At 42.5% G+C, this 20,952-nt stretch overlaps 1 protein-coding gene across 4 annotated transcripts; it reads left to right on the forward strand.

Annotated features, from left to right (window-relative positions):
• The first annotated feature begins 1 nt into the window (after nucleotide 1).
• Nucleotides 2–20,706, forward strand: ptpn20 (protein tyrosine phosphatase non-receptor type 20). 4 transcript variants are annotated; one of them, XM_049735572.2, is made up of 47 exons: nucleotides 2–317; nucleotides 2,044–2,192; nucleotides 2,313–2,476; nucleotides 2,630–2,695; nucleotides 3,073–3,252; nucleotides 3,319–3,388; nucleotides 4,199–4,279; nucleotides 4,514–4,601; nucleotides 4,703–4,856; nucleotides 5,091–5,162; nucleotides 5,267–5,441; nucleotides 5,755–5,890; nucleotides 5,971–6,109; nucleotides 6,179–6,331; nucleotides 6,408–6,593; nucleotides 7,156–7,318; nucleotides 7,392–7,647; nucleotides 7,727–7,803; nucleotides 8,039–8,116; nucleotides 8,233–8,340; nucleotides 8,407–8,523; nucleotides 8,598–8,794; nucleotides 8,877–8,978; nucleotides 9,097–9,190; nucleotides 9,406–9,491; nucleotides 9,590–9,761; nucleotides 10,078–10,289; nucleotides 10,679–10,777; nucleotides 10,856–11,361; nucleotides 11,534–12,278; nucleotides 12,364–12,534; nucleotides 12,605–12,779; nucleotides 12,872–13,082; nucleotides 13,173–13,210; nucleotides 13,430–13,516; nucleotides 14,047–14,108; nucleotides 14,535–14,696; nucleotides 14,776–15,019; nucleotides 15,089–15,195; nucleotides 15,330–15,412; nucleotides 15,922–16,058; nucleotides 16,143–16,291; nucleotides 16,385–16,475; nucleotides 17,528–17,862; nucleotides 17,934–18,149; nucleotides 18,300–18,362; nucleotides 18,443–20,706. In XM_049735572.2, the coding sequence occupies exons 2-47, from the start codon at nucleotides 2,069–2,071 to the stop codon at nucleotides 18,551–18,553; spliced, it is 7,242 nt and encodes a 2,413-aa protein (XP_049591529.1). In that variant the 5' UTR covers nucleotides 2–317; nucleotides 2,044–2,068; the 3' UTR covers nucleotides 18,554–20,706. The 4 variants fall into 4 exon arrangements, with proteins under 4 accessions (XP_049591529.1, XP_049591527.1, XP_049591528.1 ...); XM_049735570.2 differs by having other exon boundaries at nucleotides 3,073–3,388; XM_049735571.2 differs by having other exon boundaries at nucleotides 3,073–3,388; nucleotides 10,856–11,352.
• Nucleotides 20,707–20,952: the final 246 nt, after the last annotated feature.

Here is a 20,952-nt window from a genome sequence, read left to right on the forward strand (position 1 = left end):
TGCTGACTTGATGCCGTCAAGCCGCATGGGTTGATCCAATTATGCGTTTAGCGTCGAGGTACTAATAATAGAGCAAATTACAGGTTAAAAAAAAGTTGTGACTTCTAGGAGGCGGTGGTAAAAGAGCATTTGAGCAGGGGCTCCATGACCGCTTTGACGCCGCCAGCTTGGAGGTCTGCGCCGAGGACGAGCAGCGCATCACTGGGAGACGTCCAAACAGCGAGACGATGATCGGGTGGATTATTTTGGATGCTCGATGGTTGTAGCAGTAAAGACAAGCACACAAAACAACACTGCTGGGTTACATATGTGACCAGGTAAGCCTGCGGTTGCATGCATCTTTTGACACCTCACTTCAAATTGAACCCTGTGAGATCCCCTTGAAGCATGACTCTGCCATCAAGCCATTTATGTTGGGGTATCTGTCATACATTGGTACTAAGAAGAGGAAGTTAGAGGTACATCCAATATAGTCCCCGTTTCAGCATCATCTCTCCTTTGTGAGGCTGCTGTTATGCGCTTGTAAAGTAGATTAGGGATGTCAATAACATGGTACAGTTGTTGGCCTAAATCAATATGCCACAGTGTAGACATCTTAAGTGTTAGGATAAAGTCCCTGGAAAATGCAGGAGCAAATAAACAGAATGTCATGGGGCAAAGAGTCTTAAACTTCAGTTCTGAAAAGTCACAACTTCATCTTCAGTGCACTTTTTAAATTATTTTGACTAACAACAATAAGTTTCTTATAACTGTTCTGTTGCTGTTGTTTACTGACAATCCCTCTGACATGAGTAAGCATTTAATAAGGGCCAAATTAATCAGGATATTGAGATATGAATGATTATAACAACACTGCCACTGGACCAGTTAGGGCAGGCGTCATCAAACTGCGGGTTGGGGTTCAAAATGGCTTCCTGGTTAGTTTTAATTTGGGTCAGAGAAAAACATTGCAATCAATGAGACACACCGTTTCTTGGCTTGGAGCGCATTCATAATGAATGCACTTATACTTTATGCACAGTCACATAATATTAATTAGTAGATGTACTTTTAAGGAGGAATCAAAGTTAAGTTTGGTCCTAAACATGTTAAAGGTACCATCATTCAGAAAGATTCTCTGACAAAACAATATAATTTTGTTAATTAACCCAATATTCAATCAAAGAAATCTAACCAAACACCTTTTGCATTGCTTCCATTGTATTTCTTCAGCTTAATTGAAAAACAACAGTTATTGAATTATGCTATGTTAAATTGCAATGTGAGAGTTTGATTTCCTAGTGTACAAATACGATGCTGCCTTACAAGCACGAGATGGCAAGCGACCACGGGATCATGTCACAAAGCAACACCTCCCTCACAGCCAGTCGGAGGTCAAAGCAAAGCCTATTAGGATTTGGGACAAACAAAGACAGCAGTGCGCAAGGAACTAATAGATTAAGACAGAGTGGGAAACCTATTTCCTGATAGGGGCCACTTTTTCAAAGTCCTTTTAGGGTCATAGTAAATGATCTAAAACAAAATGATGAAAAAATGGTATCAGTCTCTGTACTATGAATATTTTTTTAGCTTTTTTTTAAATAATAGTGAAGTGTTTTGTCTTCTGACTACTATTGTGGCAAATAAATGATGATTTGGCTATGTGCACAATTTGGTGAGTCACGTTGAGGTTATCTTGAACATAACAGAAAATTACTCACGTATTTCAACTGGGTAAAAGTTTTAAGGGTCCCAGAAGGGACCCATTGATCAACATGTGGATTAGTGGTTAGCAAATTTTTTTGCATGACACTTATGAGGTTGGGGGTTTGAATCCAGTCTAAATGTATAAAATAAATATATACGTACGTATGTGGCCTGTGATTGGCCGGCCATATAGAAAAAGGATAGATGCTAAGAGAAGTGTCAGAATGACAGGGTGAGGAAAGAATGTACTGAATTGTGACCTTCTCCATCCAACAGCCTTTACAGATTAGATACCGCACAAATGTGGTTGTGCGCCATCCATTATTGTGGCTCAGGGCTGTGTTTGTGTGTGCTCAGGTGACACGCTTGGAATGTGGGCAGGATGAGCAGCACATTTGTCACATTAGCGGAAGTACTTGAGGCCCGAGGGGGGCCTCTGCTGGAGGAGGAGGTGTGGGCCTTGCTGCTGGCCACTGCAGCGTGTTTAGTGGATGCTTCCGATAAAGGTAAATCACCATCCAAATGAATATTTATTATTCATAGCTGCACATGCAACACTATGCACCTGCACTACCTCTTCTCTGTGTGAAGCAATAGGCATTATGCTGGTACTTTTGTTTCACCAGGTCAAAACAATATGTGCAATATCATAAGCCCCACCTCCTTGCTGCTGTCAGCTACTGGTAGCTTAGCATTTAAGAACTGTGGCCTATCAGAGGAGGCGTCGACCTTCACTGCTCCAGAGATGCTGCAGGGCCGTGCCAGCTCAACCAAACCTGCCATAGAGAGGGTCAGTGCACATGTCATCAAATGATGGGAATGATCAAAATACTGTTATGACTTTAAATAATAACATAGTGATCATGTGAAGTAAATAACATGCGATATCTGTGTGTTAAAGAAAATTGAAGATGTTTTCCTTTTGTTGATTTTTGTTGCACAGATGCTAGTGTATTCTCTGGGTATGACTCTCTACTGGTCAGTTGATTTTCACCTACCTCAAAATCAGGTGAGCGTTCATCATCCAGACAGCATTCACAGCGCTCCACTTCTCCCACATTGTATATTTCAGACATATCTCAAAATGCATTTAATTAATTTTCCATTAAAAGTTTAGTCAACTTTGTTGAATACCCAGTAAAAAATAAAATAAAGCTGTTCCAACAAGTTGCAAGTCATAAAACTGTCGATTCGAATCTGACTCAAGATTTGAAGAAACCATCTCAGTCTTCAAATTCTGTTTCTAGAACTTCAGGGAGGTTGAGTATTATACGGTTTGGAGGTAGGCTGTAACATAAAATGTGGAAAAGGTGAAGCAATGTGACTCTTTGTGAATGCATCACTGTACACTGTATAACATACTTGATTTTTAACATCTCCTCTCAGCCAGTCCAGTTGAGCGACCATCTCAACAGCCTCCTCCTCAGCATGTGTGAGGACGTGTCGCATCGCAGGCAAACTATCAGCTCCATCCTAGAATCCTGTGAGTGTCGTCAGAAAGCCTCAAACTTGCCACCATCTTCCGACGTCATCAGGCAGCTGGTGGAGGAGGTCTTCAGTGAACCTGTGAGTCTGCACCTGTGGGCCCTTTTGATTTGTAGACTGTTATCTCACCGGTCCTTATTCTCTCAGATGGACCATAGCTCTGACAGCAGCTTGCCTCTGAGTGGGCGGAGCCAGATGATCAGAGAAAGGCTTCATGGTGAGTTAGTGCTGGAATTTGATCTAGGATCAGCATGCAGTAAATTGCAAATAACAAATTAATAAATAGCAAAATAAGTCAAATCCATGTTAAATGGACCTGCGTATTTTGGCTCTGTTATTCAACTCATTCAACCACTTGCCCTCTAACATGGAAGCCTTTGCACACAGCACACAAATGTGAGGGCAAGGGTTGATAGGTATACAGTATTTGGACACAAACGGGGCAGCAACACATGTAGACCAACAATGACAACAAATATTACTTCTGCACTGAGTAGCTGAGCCTGTCTCCTATCCAGCATGTTTGTCTTATTCTGCCCCCTGGTGACCAAGTTATGCGCACTAGAATTAAAGTTTTTTTCCTCTTTTATTATGTAACTACTGTATGTTTTTTTTTTTTTAATAAAGTATCATTTTAACGGTGATCATTTTCTCATTTAAAAACTTTTTTAATTTTCTCATTTAAAAACCTTTTTTAATTCGGGAGTTTAGAATGTGTCAATGGCATTTGGATTGACTTGTGATAATGTGTTTTAAGTTATGAAATGAGTTGTGAAATGAATTAAACTCTTCCATAAGTTTTGCCGAAACTTGACCTCAAGCAAATTGCTTCTTCTATAAAATTTAGTCTTTATCAAATGACTGTTCAGGTCGACAGGATTAAAATCTTAACCTAAAGCGAATCTGGGATTAGATTCTTTCTCGAGACAGTAATCGGATACCAACCGTGAGCTTTAGCTCACCTTCGTTCAAATAAATGCAGTCTTTTCATCATCATCACCATTATTAAATCTAATCTGTTTGACAGGAAGGCGAGGGCCATTTGCAGACTTCAGTGAAGGTTGTCCAGAAAGCAGAAGATACTCGACTGACTCAGACTCAAAATCACGTAAATTCATCTACATGTCACATAATTTGAAAATATTTTTTTCCCAATAGAAAATAATGAATGAATGAATTAATCTGTTCCTTGGTCAAACTGTGGTCATCATAAAAAGACTATCTGCGCATTTTAACATTGTCCGACAGATGTAAAAAGAAAAAGTGAAAAGCAATTGTGTTGACAACCGTTTTGTTAACTCCTGTCGCTAAATTCTATTTTAATTTGGTCTTCTGCTTGAAGCTGTCCTTCCAGGGTGTTTACCTCAGAGATCTTGGAAACATCGACCAAGAAGCTCACCCACACCTTTGTACCAGTCATCTTTGGAAAGGCAAGAACTGAATTACAACTTCTCTATCTTGCATGCGTGTCTGTGTTGACCTTGAATGTTTTCAACTTTTCCACACCCACCTCTTCCCCCTCGCAACGCAGGCTCCCGCGAGGGGCTCGTCACAGGGACAGCACCTGCAGTTGGCTCGGCCGGAGCCCCCACCACGACGTTTCTCCTAAGACACCGGGCAGGTCTCACAGTCCTTCCATCACCTTCAGCGAGTCCTCCATCAGCCTGAGCCAGAGGAAAGCTAAGGTAAGAAGACATAAGCTGATAAAACCTGTTCATAGGCTGACATACTATACATGCATGTAAGGAGGCTTTACTGAGGACATACATGAACATCTGGGAAAGTTATTTTTATAAATTTTCTGTCATGTGGGGATCGTAGGAAAAGCTAATGGGGGTTATGCATATGGGGAACTGGATGGAGATATTTTTGAAGGGCACTGTGATGTGTGTATTATTATCAACTCTTTTTCTTAACAGGCTTTAGGTCCAGAGTTTATCCGAATGGCTGACGAACAGCATATTGTTCTTGAGCTTCCGGGATCTATTGTGGTAAAATATTCCCGTCGTAAACATATATTTCTGTGACGGTGTCAATCAAATTTGTCAGTGTCTATAAAAGGCATTCGTGTGAATGTTGTGCGCTTCCTGTGCAGTCCAGAAAGGGCCGCTTGTGTTCGTCTCAGAGAGAAGTGACGGTGGTGCTGCCGAGCGGACAGTACGTGGTGGTCCGTTGCGATACCAAGTCCCGTGCGAGAGATGTGTTTGACATGGTGGTGGCTCACGCTAACCTAGTGGAGCACTTCTACTTCGGTCTTGCCTTTCTTGACGGTACAAGTCATCATGCATTTAGTCGATTTACAAGTAGTATTATTTTTTCTTGCATTTTTTTTTCCATCTGTGATGATAAAAACAAAGAGTAAGTTATTTTATTAATCATTGTTAAATGTCATCAATATGTTCAAGTGAAATGGCACTTTTTTGGTAAAACTGAACAATTTAGAGGAAGTGATATTTTAATACTTTTGCGTGACAGTAGCTGGTAATATGTTTTGGAAGTGAATTTCCTGACACTTTTAAAAATTGTGTACAAAGAAAGAGATTTGTTTCCATCATATTTAAAGCATCTTTCCATTTTTTTCAGATGATGAATATTTTTTTCTGGACCACGAAACCAAAATCTCCAAAGTTGCTCCGGATACTTGGAAAAAAGGACAAATACTTTCCTTTTTGGTGTTCCTTCGAGTCAAATTTTTTGTGGATGATATCGCCTTTGTTTTGTAAGTACTAGTTGCAGTGCCATGTGACAAAGATTCTGCTCCTTGCATGCAAACTTTCACCTGCTTTCTTTCAACTCCAGGCACAGATTGACTCGCCACCAGTACTACTTGCAGATTCGGAAGGACATCTTAGAGGATCGCATGTACTGCAACGAGGAGACTGGCTTGTTTCTGGCTGCGCTTGCCCTGCAGGCTGAATTCGGGGATTACATGCCAGAGGTATTGGACCCAAGAAAAACATTTCTGCTTTTGGTTTCAGTTGTCAAATCAGTGCATTGTTTCTCTTAGTTGTATGGAAAGAGTTACTACCAGCCAGAGCACTATGTGTCAAAGAGAATGCTTGAGAAGCTGGCTTTGCCTAATGTGAAGGATGAGCTGCCAAGACTACATGCCAGGCATGCTCCGATGGGACCTGAAGAGGCTGAAACGGAGTATCTCAAAGTGTGTTTAAATTTACAAAATGGCCTGGCACTATCGCTGCTTTTATCGAACTAACCTTGACTTTGCTTCTGTTCAGATTGCCCAGCAACTACCAGAATACGGGGTTATGTTCCACCGCGTGGGCAGAGAAAAAAGGCCTTTGATTGGTGAATTGGTTTTGGGAGTCTGTGCCAAAGGAATCATTGTGTACGAGATGAAGAATCAGGTCCGGAGCGTCACCAGACGCTTTCTGTGGAGGGAAACGGACTCGATTTCCACTGGGGTACAGAGAATTGTAATAATTGTCGAAATGTGTTATCAAGAGATTCATTTGGGACGATCAATACATAAGAATCATTAGAATCACCACGTCATGCAAATACAGGTGGATGATATCGGAGCGATGTGATGGACAATATGTTTGTCATTGTAATATATGACTCAACCTTGATTTGGATTTGCTTGCAGAATAATCCTGATGTTCACTTATGTTTAGGAAATAACACGTAACATTTTTCTCTTATTAGTTGAATTTGAATTGAGAGAGACATTTCACAATAGAGTCATTTTGGTATAATATATACATTTAAAAAAATATTTTTGTTAAGCAAATTCTGTTATTTTTACCCAAAACATTTCTTTTTCCTGAATATATATTTATTTGTATCTGGTAAACCAAAATATTTTACAGAAAAGACGAAAAACATAATACAGGCTACCACAAGCACTATAGCATTACTGTGAATCTTTTTTTTCTCATTCTTACCATTCTTCAATTTAAACAACGTAAAATAAATACATTTCCGACTCATTCAAACAGTGCGATTAACTGTTTCCATCTCCAGCGCCGCAAACTGATCATCGAATGTGGCGGACCAAGCGGTAAAAAGCACAGTTTCATAACGGAGAGCTCAAAAATAGCACAATACCTCCTCAACCTCTGCTCCGCACAGCACAAGTTTCACAGCGAGATGACATCACGACAACTCAACCACAGTATAATGCCAGGTAAAAATTAAGAGAACATGCAGACTAACAATTGCTCTTAAAGGGACACCAACTATTCCGTTTCCCCCTTCAGATGAAAACATGTCAGTCTATGCGGATCGTAACCTGAACCTGAAGCAGATCTCATGCTCTGAGGGCATGCTGAACCACGTGGGTTTAGCCCCGGGTCAACCGGATCCGCTGTCCAAATCTTGTGAAGACCTGAGCGCCAAGCTAGAGGCTCGACTCCGCCACCAGAGAGAGATGAGGCGGGAGATGAGCAGGGAGCTGAACAAGGAACCTCCGGAAACGGGAGAACTCAGGGATTTGAAAGAGCGTCCCTACTGGAAGTAATGACATACTATATAATATCAGTCTCTGTCACTTGCAAAATGAAAGTTTATTTTCTCTCCATGTTTTTTTTTAAAGTACGCCAGAGTCAATGCCAAGAATGATGTCCAGTGTCTCACTGCAGAAAGACTCGGATACTTCTTCTTCTATACGAGGTGAACATTTAAATATCGTATCTTAAAGGCCATGTTGGAGTAGGAAATTTCTAAACCCTCACTCATATATTTAAGCGGTATCAACCTGTACTAATTTGCACCTACTTGAGTATTTTGTTGAACCTGATGATTTAGATTGGTGTTAAGTATTGATTATGTTTACCCTGACAACTACAGTTGGCAGTTGTGAGAATCCTACAGTGTCCAATTTGTCATTTCTGTTCAATATTCACAGTTGACACACCCACTAGGTCTCCACCAGAAAGAGAAATCATCTGCGTAAGCCTCAAGAAGGACCCCAAACTTGGCTTTGGTGAGTTTTCCCACAAAGCATTAGCAGTCGTTTAAAATGCATGAGAAGAGAGCGACACTTACCTGATTCTTTAACTGAGGACTTTTGTCTCTGACTTTGCTGTGGTCTCCTTGCAGGTTTTGTGATTGTAGGCGAGGACAATACAGGTAAACTCGACCTTGGTATTTTCATTGCTTCCATTGTACCAGATGGACCTGCGGACAAAGATGGACGGATTAAACCAGGTAGGACTTAAAAGTACATGCGACTTACTTGGGATTCAAATTAATCGAGATATTTTTTTTCCCTAGGTGGGCGTCTAATTTCCCTAAATAAGACAAGTTTGGAAGGCGTAACATTCAGCGATGCAGCTGCCATCTTACAGAGTAGTCCTGAAGAAGTGGAGCTGATTGTGTCCCAGCCCAAACGTAACATGCTATTGAACCCACACATTAAATGTCACAGAACCTGTCTCAATGTTTTTTTTTTTTTCTATGACCAGAGTCTCTGAAAGACAGCAAGAACTCCCTTTGCCAGAGCACACTGGGCTTGGCATTTGGCTCTCAGACCACCTTAAGTGGCACCGAGTACCGGCACGCCATGGATGAATTGGAGGAGGCCATCGCTCTGTCCAGCATGGTCACGCCCAAGCAAAACAGGAAGTTTCACATACCTGTGGTGCGAATACATGACGCACAGGTTAGTACGATAAAGACCATCTTCATATAAAGTTGCTTATAGTTTTTTTTTTTAAATCTAAAGTTTTTTTTTCTTGTGTCAGGACATGTGTTCTAGGTCTCCCTCTATCGTAAATCTAAAAACTGGAGAAAGGTTTATAGTGGAGCTTAAGAAGAGCGGCGGGAGTCTTGGGATTAGTGTTGCGGTGAGTAGAAAAAAAGCTAAACACTTTGCTTATTTTAATTGAAGCTTTGTGTGCTCTAAGCAGTTTTTTTGAGCACACTTTGATTGTGTGGCATTGATTAATTGTGTCTTGAAAAAAGGGAGGAATCAACACAAGTGTGAGGTATGGCGGCATCTACATCAAGACCCTGGTAGTTGGAGGTGCTGCTGAGCAGGATGGACGCATTCAAATTGGTAATTTATTTTCATTGGTTAGTTTTTTTTTTGGCTTATTTTATTTGTTGTCAGCCATGCACAGCGTGTAGACAGAGACAGTACGTTTCGACTTGTTTATGCTCCACTTACCCAGATCACCTCAGATTTGATGATATGTCCATCAAACACACACATTGATGTATTGACGCCCCTAATGATGACGATGATGAGATTGCTGTGTTTGCATTTGACAGGTGACAGACTGCTGGAGGTTGACGGCTACAACCTGAGGGCCGTGACACACCGACATGCTGTCGAGTGCCTGAAGCGGACTGAGGAGGTTGTCATGCGTGCACACACACTGAAACGTGCATCCAAACACACATCATAGACAAGAAAAAGAAACACAAAGTGTAGACTAATAACATGTTGTGATAGGTGGTGAACCTGCTCCTGGAGCGGGAACCAAAAGTCATCTTGGAGCCCAGACCCGACTCGCCCCTCTCACCCTCCATCCACAACGCATCACAAACTCAGCCCCCCAGAAACGAGGTCTCCTTGGAAACAACCTTGAGTGGACGAGCCAAGGACTACAGCTTTGTGACTGACGGTAAGTGTGTGTGCTCACCAAAGCAAAAAAAAAAAAAACACGAAAAGTATTAGAGACACACGCACAGACAGGCCTGAGGTGACTGGGAGTCATCTGACAGTAACATTGTGGTGGCTGTCAGAGTCATCCAAAGCTGACGTTGCCTCTTATTCCCCTGAGACAAGTCTAGTTAAAATCACAGTTCACTGCCTCGACATATTGACCACTGCATAGGGATGGCCCAAAACTTTTGCACAGCACTTTTCAATATATCATATAATACCCAGAATTTTTTGCACCAGAATTCAAAATGAACTTTCCCAAATTCTTTTCCTAGAAAACACGCATGAAGTGATCCTGAAGAAAAATTTGTCAGGTCTAGGCTTCAGTTTTAACATTTCCCAACTCACCACGGGGCAAGACCGTGGCAGCGTGGTCCGTATCAAGCGTCTCTTCCCGGGTCAGCCGGCCCATGAGAGTGGTCTCCTACAAGAAGGGGACATCATTCTGTCTGTCAACAAAGAGCCCGTCAAGGACCTTTCCTACCAGGTATGTTATCTATCAAAGTGCTAATGGTATTGGTATCCTCAGTGAGTAAAAAAAGTGGCACTAACACTAACTATTGGAACGTGAAAACAATACCTCTCGTGCTGTTGTGCTCAGCGGAGGAAATTATTTTAATAGGCTTGATTTATATCATCCGATGAGCTGCCATGCGTGTTTAAAAAAAAAAAAAAAAAAAAAAGGCCAATGAGCGACAGTACCAGGCAGTGCAGCATTGGTTCACTAATCTTTTAATCTAATGCGACCTAAAATAGCAAGCTGCTTGTGTCACAGTGTTTTGGTGTGTTCTGACAAGGAATTACTGTCACACAAACACGGGAGTACATCTCAGGGTATGAGAACTAACCCGAAATTGTTTATCTTTGCTACCTTAGAGGGTTTTGTTCCTGCTACGAGGAGCTTCTTCTGAGGTTCATCTCCTGATCTGTCGACCCGGCCCAGGAGTGCTGTACGATGCTGATGACAAAACACTGGTGAGTAAAAATTTAACTTAACGAACATCTCATCAGCCAAATTACATTAAGTACTATTTTAATGTGTTTCTGTGTTAGAGTCCTGCACCCACCAGGGACCACCGATCCCGTTCTCTAGACATCCGTCTCGGGGACGACTACAGTCAGCTTCTTAAGTTTCAATTTGATGTCAACATACCTGCTCCAGCTCCCGCCCTCGAGGAGGAGTTTGCCGACACATCAGAGAAAAGTCCAGAGCCTCTAGCAGTTCCAAGATTCTTTGAAGGACAAGAGAGGGAGGTGCAAGGCGAACAGACGCCTCCATCTTCACCGCGGGCGGGGTCACCTCCCGTACCATCTTCTCCCACATCGCCTCCCACGCCAAACTCGCCGGCCTCACCCGCTTCTCCCACATCACCCGTGTTATCTCCAGTCTGCTTTCGACCAGCTCATCAAGAGTTGCAGGTGACTGTCGAGAAAGCAGAAGAACAACAGGAAGTCGAAACAAAACCGGCAAACGAGGATGGGGAGGAGGCCATTGCTGCAAATTCTACCATGATATTTGACGTCTTCCCTAAGACCACTTCAAACTCCGTGTATGCCAGGTAGCATTGTTTCATAATTATATCTGGAACTTCTCAATGACCCCCATTAATAAAACTATAATTATGTTTGTTTTTGTTAGCTGTTGACTTAATCTGGATTAAGCAAAACAAACTGAGATTAAAACATTCCTCCTTTAGATAGAAAACAAAAATGATTGACTTTTCTTTGCAGTGGTGTTCGAGAGGAGGCAGATGGAAGTGTGACCTACTGCCTTGTGGGAAACGGACTGACCATAATGGCAGATGAGGAGTATTTGACTATCAGTTCCACTCTGGAGCCTCAACCAAGTTTTCAGTCCAATCAGGCCACTCAAACGCCATCATCAAACATCACAAGCCTCAGCTCGCAAACCCAGACCACTTCATCGAGTTTTTCTCAGACTTCCAACACTCTGTGTGGTCCATCACAGACCATGAACACTCCAGGTTTCCCTCCAACTTCTGTCACTCCAACTCATCTCTCTCAGACTTCTAACAATCCATCTGTGACGTTGCCTAGTTTCAGCTCACAGAGCCCAAATACTACCATGTCGCCTCTTAACTTCTCATCCGACACCCTGACCACTTGTGCCCTGGCACACCCATCTCAACCCCTCACGACACAGCCGTCCAAATCCAGGCAGCACTCGCTGCAGCAGGGACAGCAGCTTCCACTGCAATGCAAAGCCCTCCCTAAAAACATCAAGCCGGCAACTGCGGGGCTCCCTCAAAATCCTTCACCTCCGCCGCCAAGCCCCATCACGACCCAGATAATCTCATCGACGCCTCTCTGTGTCAACGCACCTGCTCCCATCTTTCCACCTACAATAGTACCTCAACCCGTTCAGAGTCATGCACAGCCGAGAGAAGAACCGGAGCAGAAAGAATTCAAAGATGAGGAGGACGATGAAGAGGATGAAGAAGAGAGTAGGCGAAAGGTCATCTCCAAAATTCTGCGCTCTGACAGATCCCTCACAAAGCACAAATTGTTGTGTCATTGATTATTTGTTTGCTGCTTTGCAGGGATTTGTAAAAGAATTTGAGTTGACGGTCCTTTTGACCAAGTCCAGGAGTGGAAGCTTTGGCTTCACCATCACCCGAAGCAAACTGGACAACTGCTACTACATCCAAGAAATACTGGACAACCCAGCAAAGGCAGATGGACGCCTCAGGGCTGGAGACCGACTTATCACGGTAAACGCCGACTTCTTTGAAGGCCTTAGTCGCTCTGCCGATTCTATTCATCTGTTTTAATCATCTCCAGGTAAATGGACACGATGTTACCAAGGTGGCAGATGAAGTTGCCATGACGATTCTCAGGTCCTCTCCCAGGAGACTCAGTATGACCCTGGGCAGGGCTGTTACCAACCTGGTAGTAGCCCCTACTTGCGATAGCCTCCCTGATATTGTCCTCTACAAGACACCTTCAGGACAGCTCGGTAGGACCACCGTCGGTTTTTCATTCTTTCTTGTATTGAGAGGGCAGCACTGCGGAAAATATCAACCTGGCAATTGTGTCTGCTTCCTCAAGGCATTAAACTGACAGGTGGAATTGGAAGCAAATGGCAGGGCATTTATTGTCTTGAGGTGGTGCCAGGCTCCCCTGCCAGCGAGGAAGGCACCGTGCAACCCAACGACAAGATCCTCTACATCTGCGGCAGGTGCACTCTGGGAATGACCTTGGATGATGCTGTCAAAGCATGCGAGATCGCCCCACGTAAAGTCAAACTCAAAATCCTGAGGTCCGTGCCTAATCGGAGTCCAAATGGAAAATAGACCAGATACACAAACCTGAGTGACTCACTGTTGTTTGTGTCTTTGCTATGTTCCAGAGATGACCAGCCAGTGACGCCCAAGGCCAAATGGAATGGTGAGAAGTCTGTGAAAGATTTAGGAGATGATTTCATCTGCTTCAGTAAACCTAAGGACAAACAGGAAGAGTTTGTTTGTTAGAAACGCAGATGCTGGGAAACCCACATGTTTGTGTTTAACGAAAGAATCATTTAAGTTCAATCATTACCAAAATACTTTGAAGGGGAATGAAGTCATCATCTGTCTGAACTTTTTTTTGTGTTTACTTCTTTTACAGGTTTGTTTGATTGGAAAAAGGACAGGAAGTTCTTTGCTCGTTTTGAAGAGCCTATCTCTCCTGATAAAGAATCACCTCCGGAAGATGGTGAGATACTCCCCTTATCTTTGTCAGCCCAGCATATCCTTCCACGAGCACGTTCTTGTTGCTTTGTATGTGCTTGCTTGGCAAAGCGATATTGTGAGTGTGTGATACCAACAGTCGTGCAGTCCAATACACCAGTGGAGGCCAGAAGCTTGCTAATTATTCATCTCACAGTCTCTGGTGGTCTTCAGTCCAGGTGGTTCGGTTGCTTGGTGACAGTTTGGCAGCAGATAGGGGCACAGTGGACAGCGACATTTTAAAAAGACCTCGTCTTGTTCACCTGTCATAGAAGAGGCGCATAGCTTTCAACGCTTTCAAATACAGACTACGTGAGGGGTATACCTCCTTTTGGTTCTTTGTGAGGTCGTCGCTGCAATTTCATTGGTTTAAATTTAAATCAATGAATAATTTTGGTGCCGAACTTTGGGTGTTAATTAACTTGGATCAAACGGACCTGGATCAAAACTTGTACTTTTGTTTACTTTTCCTGCTGATTCATACCTAATCTATTGTTCTTTTTTTTTTCTCTGCAGTTGAAGTTGTCAGTAGGACTCTTAGCAACTTCAGATGTCTGTCTGTGGCTGAACAGCAGGATGTAAGTGTTCTTTCTCTACACTACATCATTTTGTGTTTGTTGCACATTATGTAATGTGAGAACATTAATGCCACCTGCAGAGGCGAGGCTGTTTATCTGCTTCCGAGTCGACAAAAATTGCATTTGGAATGCAATAGAAACAAAACAAACTATGAAACAAAATGTTGGGTGTTAAGGTTAAGTTATAATACTGCAACGGCATGCGTGTTAAATGTGTGTCATTTCCAGCAATTTATTTCCAAACGTTAGTGACTTGAACCATTTAAACCATGTATTGGAAATAATAGTACTTTCTGCCTGTGGAAATACGGTGAGTCTACTTGAAACTGTGCAGAGGAAAAGAGAACAATTAACGGAAGACCGCCGGTAAGTATTTAAGATGACAATTTCAGATGTTCATTAATAACAGTTCCTCTGTCCCTGCAGAGTTGCATTATGCAAGTAGAGTTTAGCAAACCAGAAGGAGGCGGCCTTGGTTTTGCTCTGGTTGGTGGGACCAATGGCAGCATGCTCAGGGTGAAAGAAATCTGTTCTGGTGGAGTAGCTGAGCAAGATGGCAGGTTAAGAGTTGGAGATATTCTTCTGGAGGTAACATTAACAATTCTGTTTTGCCATTGGAAAGGTCTTCTCTCTCGACCAAAGATCAATCCCGACTGTGTTTAACCAGGTGAATGGTGTCATTGTGTCGGGGCTGAGCCACAGTAAGGTGGTGGATATTCTGCGTAAAGCGGAAGGCACCGTGCAGCTCACCATCTGCAGGGACATCCTAACCTATTCCGAATCACCGACACCACCCAACATGGCCACGGGTACCGAGGCTGTCTTAGCTGAGCAGCCAGCTCCAGTTACCACCTCAGATGCCTCTTCCTCACCTGACGCCATGACAAATAAGCCAGTGGAGCGCCCCCCTGGTAGGCTCTATAAAATGCACTATAAGCACTATAAAATGTAAGGTTGGTTTTCTTTCCATACTGTTTCAGAGCCAATTTCAGAGTGTGTCTTTAACGAGTGTGGTGTTTTAATCACGACGCCACCTCCTCCTCCACGACAGCTGACTGTGGTAATGGATGAAACGCCAATTATTGAGGTGAACACACAGTGGGAGTGAGCTGAAGTCTCAGGAGATTTGCTAAATCAAACATGATAATGATATTTTTACAGTAGGATATTTTGTCCCTAATTTTAATGCTTGCGTATTTTGCCTGTTGGTCGGTGTATTAGGAGAGCTGTGACAGCACGCCTTCTCATCAAGCTTGCTGCCCATCACTGAATGTCACTGAAATGTTGCATGGAGCATCTGACAGGTAGTAACTTCTACCTTCCCTTGTTCCTTGTAGCAATTTGTCAGATGCAATCCTGGGTGCGCTGGGTTCCTAAATCCACTTCGTCGTCTGTTTGCAAGAGCTATCAAGTCTTAACTTGTTTTTTGCGCAAACACCATTTGTAAACGGGGCCCTCTTTTTTTTTTTTTTTTTTTTGCTGGAGTTCCCGTGATCACCACAAAGCGGCAACAGAGAGCAATGAATAAGCCAGCAGATGCTTGAATTGATGAGGCATAATAAACAAGCCAAATATGTAAAGACTCAACTAAAATCACAAATTATTCCTTTATAAGCCTCCAGTACAATGCAATGTAGTTCTACCCCACTACAAAAAATAATAGATGATAAACAATAGATATTTTAGCATGGTGTTGTATACTGTATTTTAGGTGGAAAAATCGCAGGGAAAGGAAGCTCAGCCTTGCATGATCTCAACTGGTCCTACCTACCGAAGAATAAAAATGGTGTGGTCTCCCCCCTGCCTCCCCCAGGAAACACACTGTGAGCAAACTGTTGGACCGGTCGTGCAAAGGCATCCGGAAACCAGAGTCCGATGGCTGGAGCAGCGAAGAGGAAGATGACAATGTGTTTGATGCAGATGCTCACCAAAACAGCTCACCACAGATAGGTGTCCAACTGTCTATTCCTTTATTTATTATTGTTATTATTATGAATTTACTATGAAGTACTGTCTATTTTATCCTCTGTCCAGGCCCGCCAATAGTATCAGAGGAGGAACTGTCCAGTTTAGCCCTCATTAACCCATCTGGAAGCAGCCCGTATTCTGGCTCCAGGGTCAAAGCCATCATCCAGATTCTACAGCATCAATTAGACCAGCAGGAACTGGTCAAAGAATTCATGGTGGGTTTCACGGAACACTGTCCAGCAAATTTTGCTCAACGGGACATTTCTGTTCATACGCGTTAACATTGTTACACATGAATGTGACTTCAGGCTCTGGAGCACCTAAAGCCTTCTGATGACTGTGTGGTGGGAAAAGCCCCTGAGCACAGAGACAAGAACCGCTACAGAGACATCTTGCCCTGTGAGTCACTCATCATTCAACATGAATTAGTTTTCACCCACCATGGTCTAATTAGAATTCTGGGACACTTCACTTAGATGTCATCCAAGAACATAAGCAAAACATTTTGTAATTACTATAAGAGATGTAGGTCAATGTCTTTTATAAATGGAGTAGCTTCAAGGGCAGACGGACAGCAGACATTACGTGCTGTCGTTCCAATTATGGGCTTCACAGTTAGAAAATCAATGTGAGACAAGACAACAACTAATAAGCTACAAAAACATTGTGATGTTCGTATAATGTAATTGATATTCAACAATTAATTAATTTCAATGTTTTTGAAGCATATGGAATAAAAAAAAAACGTTTTTCTCCATAGCGCAGATATTTAACAATTCCTGTGATGAAGGCGTGGTTGCTGTACTGTATATCAACTTCTCCTAACTGTTTCTGTCATGACAAGGAATTCAGATCCACTGCAGACAACCAGAACAAAAACAAAAACAAACAAAAAATAGTCAAAGCATATGTTAAAGGGTGGCCCCTTGATGTATGTGTCTGTGTTTTTACACAATCAATGTCTAGGGCACAGAAAAATAAACATGAGATAATTACATAGATAGATAATTCGTCAGGGAAAAAAAGAGAAAGCAAATCACACTTGTTTATCCATATTAAAACAAACACACAGCACATTTACTTTATAGCCTCCAGAGATTTGTTTGGGGGGGGGTGGCTGACGAGGGTTAGAGATGAATGAGCATGCTGACAAAGATAGTGGGCCTCAGTGGAATATGGCTGACTCGCACCATATGCCCTCTCCTTTGCTTGTTTGTGGATACAGCAGGTTATTTAGCAATCCAATCCTCATATCTAAGCAAGCGCAGCCAAGTCATCAAAAAAAACCTACTTTCTTACCTCAAGGCTGATTTTTATTGAATTATTGAATACAAAACAAGAAGACAGAACCCAGGAAATTTCAAGGATCTGTTGCATCATTGGAATCACTGCAAACAAGTCAATGGACAAGCTGCACACTCACTCTTGTGCTTCCTCTTTTCCAACCACAGATGACAAAACTCGCGTCACCCTCGGGGAGAAGTGCGACTACATCAACGCCAGCCACATCCGCATGCAAGCGGGAGGTGAGGAGCTTTCCTACATTTCCTGCCAAGGACCGCTACCCTCTACGGTGGCTGCCTTCTGGCAAATGATCTGGGAAAGCAAATCGGACGTGATTGCCATGATGACCCAAGAAGTGGAACGAGGACGGATAAAATGTCACAAGTATTGGCCCGAGAAGCCCAATGAGCCCCTGGACACGGGCAAGTATCACGTCCACCTGGTGAACCAACAGTTCTTGGAATATTTCCACATTAAGGTCATCCACATGGTGGAAGCAGAGGTGAGACATGTTCAAGACTTCAACAATCCAACATTCTCCTTACACCCTAATATGGATTGAAATAATTCCAGACATCCGAGACCCACACTGTCCATCACCTGAAATTTACGCACTGGCCCGATCACGGCGTTCCGCACTACTCGGAGCAACTGCTTCGCTTCATCTGCTACCTACGTTCGGTGCACCACCAGGGGCCCATCACGGTCCACTGCAGCGCCGGCATCGGACGCTCGGGTGTCCTCATCTGCACCGACATTATCCTCAGCCTCGTCGAGAGGGATTTGCCTGTGAGTAACAAACACTCTATTATTCTATCAAACGTGCATGTGTGATTTGTGTTTAAATACGCTTAATAAGATTTAGCCTGTCTGTGGTGTTTTGAATTGCTTACTAATGAACAATAGGCATGATTGAGCCATCTGTCTCCTTGCCCTCAGATTAACGTGTGCAACATCGTAAAGGAGATGAGACTTCAGCGGCACGGCATGATTCAAACCAAGGTCAGTGCCAATCGAAAGTTGAGGATTTAAATCAAGCCTGCTTCCTAAAGCGAGACCTTTTTCCTCGGTCTTGGTTTCAGGAACAGTACCTCTTCTGCTACAAAGTTTGGTTGGAGGTTTTACAGGGCATTTTACAGCTCCATGGCACCAAGTGGCAACCGGAAAGTCCCCAGGACCACAAAATAGTTTGAGTGGTTGTATTTTGTTTAAATCTCTGAAGGGAATTCTTACATATTTCAGGCTTAGTGATTCGCCTTATGCCTCTCTGATTGCGTTCAATGTGAGTTTCTCTGTGGCATCTCATTTCCAAATTGCCATCGTAAAGAGTATTTTGTCCAGTAGGAACGCCATTAAGGTTACGTCAGATCATCTTACCAAAGTTTATTTATTATCTGATTAACTCGATGAATGTGAGTTTTGATTTCATTAAGTGCATTCGTACCCTGGAGAGCGTGAGGAAAAAGGGCAAAACTATGAATTGTGTAAATCAACGAAAGCAATGAAAAGAATTAAGTGCCTTGGAATCGACCCCAGCAGCGACGCTGTTGGAGAGCACTCGCGAGACCTTTGACTGAATGTGCGCTGTTTTTGTTGTTTCATGTGGATGTTTGCTCGCTCATAGCATATTCCCTTGCGTTCATGCAAGTCACATTGCAAAGATGCTACACTTGCCCTCTTTTATATGAAATCCACAAAACTGTACTTACAACCCCTGGCAGATAGCAACATAACGCATTTGAATACATTTATACATTTTCAATTCTCTCTTTTTGCTAAAGGCTTAAATGCCCATTGTACAAATGTGACATTTGGGTTTTTTGGTTGAATTTGTGATAAGAGCCTCTATCTGTATTCATTGGCTATTTTAATACAAAGTCAGCCATAATGCATAAGTGAACGAATGAGAGGTTTACACAATGTACAGTGCAACTAAGTAGCTGTTGGTTTGTACCTCGATTTTTTGATGCTTGTAGCTGCTATAACACACGCATACTGTATACACACATGCACACACACACACACACGCCTGTAAATGCTGGTGCGCCGCTTTTTTCCATCTTGCTGTTCTGTATAAATGGCACTGGCGAAGAATGGGGGGGTACAAAGTTGACCCAGCAATTTTCTGCCTTAGGAGATCGTGTCAGAGTGTCCCCTTTTTCACCGCCCGGAAAAAAAAACAAAAAAACAATGTCAGAGAAGTTTCCCATTTTGCTGCTTTGTGCAAAGCAAAGATGTCCAAAGTCTGGCCCAGTGGCTATTAGCAGCCCACTGCATGTTTATTTATTATTTTATTTATGATTCTGTTCTAAAAATGGCTTAGATTAACTAGTTAGTTAGAGAAAAAGTTAATAGTTTATATTTTAATTTAAAAATGTAATTTAAGTTAATATTTTAATTTAAAAAAGTAACAAGATTAATTATTAATTAATTTTATGAAATGACATTTAAGATTGTTTGAAAATTGAACATTACGAAATATCACAGTACTTTTTCCATTACATTCACTTCATTTTTTTAATGGCTATTTTGGGTTTAAAAAATTTGAAAAATTAAAGATTCTCCTTTTTCTTATTATTTTTCAAGCATTTTCAAAATCATGACACAATAACATTCTGGTTTGTCATGATGAGATTTTTTTGTTCCATTTCATTACATTTAACTGCAAAGCATGACTCCATCCAGTATATTGGCTTCCCTTTTACACTACCTGGAATAATCCCACATTTTTTTTCAGTCCTGCTTACGGTATGTATATACGACATTGACAAGGAATGGATATTGTTATGTGAAAGCACAACACAGTTGCTGTATTATTCTGCTTTTACTGGGTTCGGTGTAAAAGCCAAGGGGGTCAAACCCGGTAGTACTCTTAAGGCAATTTTACAGGATCTCTGCGTGAAAGAGGCTACACATTCAAGCACACACACTCTCACGCACACACACCAGCTCCTGTAGTGCATGCACACTCTCAAAGGAGTTGACTTGAACACGATGTGGAATGTAACGAAGCAAAGCAATACTCTCCAAGGGGAAAGGGTGGGGGGTTACGGGTGGGGCTTTGGTCAAGAGCCATCACTCTGTGTAATGTGAATGTTTCTCCCTCGACGCTGCTTAACGTCTCCTCTACCTTTGAGAACCTTCAAGCAAGAAAGCACATTTGCGGTTCCGACGGTGAGGAAATGCATCGTGTACTGTGAAGAAGAGCAATAGCATCGTGAAATGTACTAATCCTTAATTGCATCGCTGCATATTTATTCTATGGATGGATATCTTGTCACTTGCACCAGCCACTATGTAACCCTTGACTGGAACCACCTCTCTTATTAAAGACAATTCTAAGATGTGTGTGTGTGTTTGTAGCTCGCCTTGACACCCCAACACAGTATAACTCACCTCGAACGAGGCAACACACACACACAAGGGAGGAGGCCCTAAATCTAATTCCACTGAGCACCTCTCCACTTTTACTGCAGTCTATATTCCCTCTCGGCTTTTACTAGAGGGTAAATAAGCCGCTCTCACAGAGGGCTTTGTGACAGCATGGAAATACACTGCACGCTCTGCACACACATGAACTTGATGCTGAGAG

Source organism: Syngnathus scovelli, chromosome 12, assembly GCF_024217435.2.
Source record: "Syngnathus scovelli strain Florida chromosome 12, RoL_Ssco_1.2, whole genome shotgun sequence".
In the NCBI taxonomy this organism is placed as follows: domain Eukaryota; kingdom Metazoa; phylum Chordata; class Actinopteri; order Syngnathiformes; family Syngnathidae; genus Syngnathus; species Syngnathus scovelli.

Excerpts from the sequence above, each read along its gene's own strand:
- ptpn20 (XM_049735570.2), top strand. The coding sequence starts at position 2,069 with ATGAGCAGCACATTTGTCACATTAGCGGAAGTACTTGAGGCCCGAGGG. Across the intron at positions 4,857-5,090 it reads TGAGCCAGAGGAAAGCTAAG|GCTTTAGGTCCAGAGTTTAT; the intron begins GTAAGAAGACAT and ends TTTTCTTAACAG. Across the intron at positions 9,191-9,405 it reads GGATGGACGCATTCAAATTG|GTGACAGACTGCTGGAGGTT; the intron begins GTAATTTATTTT and ends TGCATTTGACAG.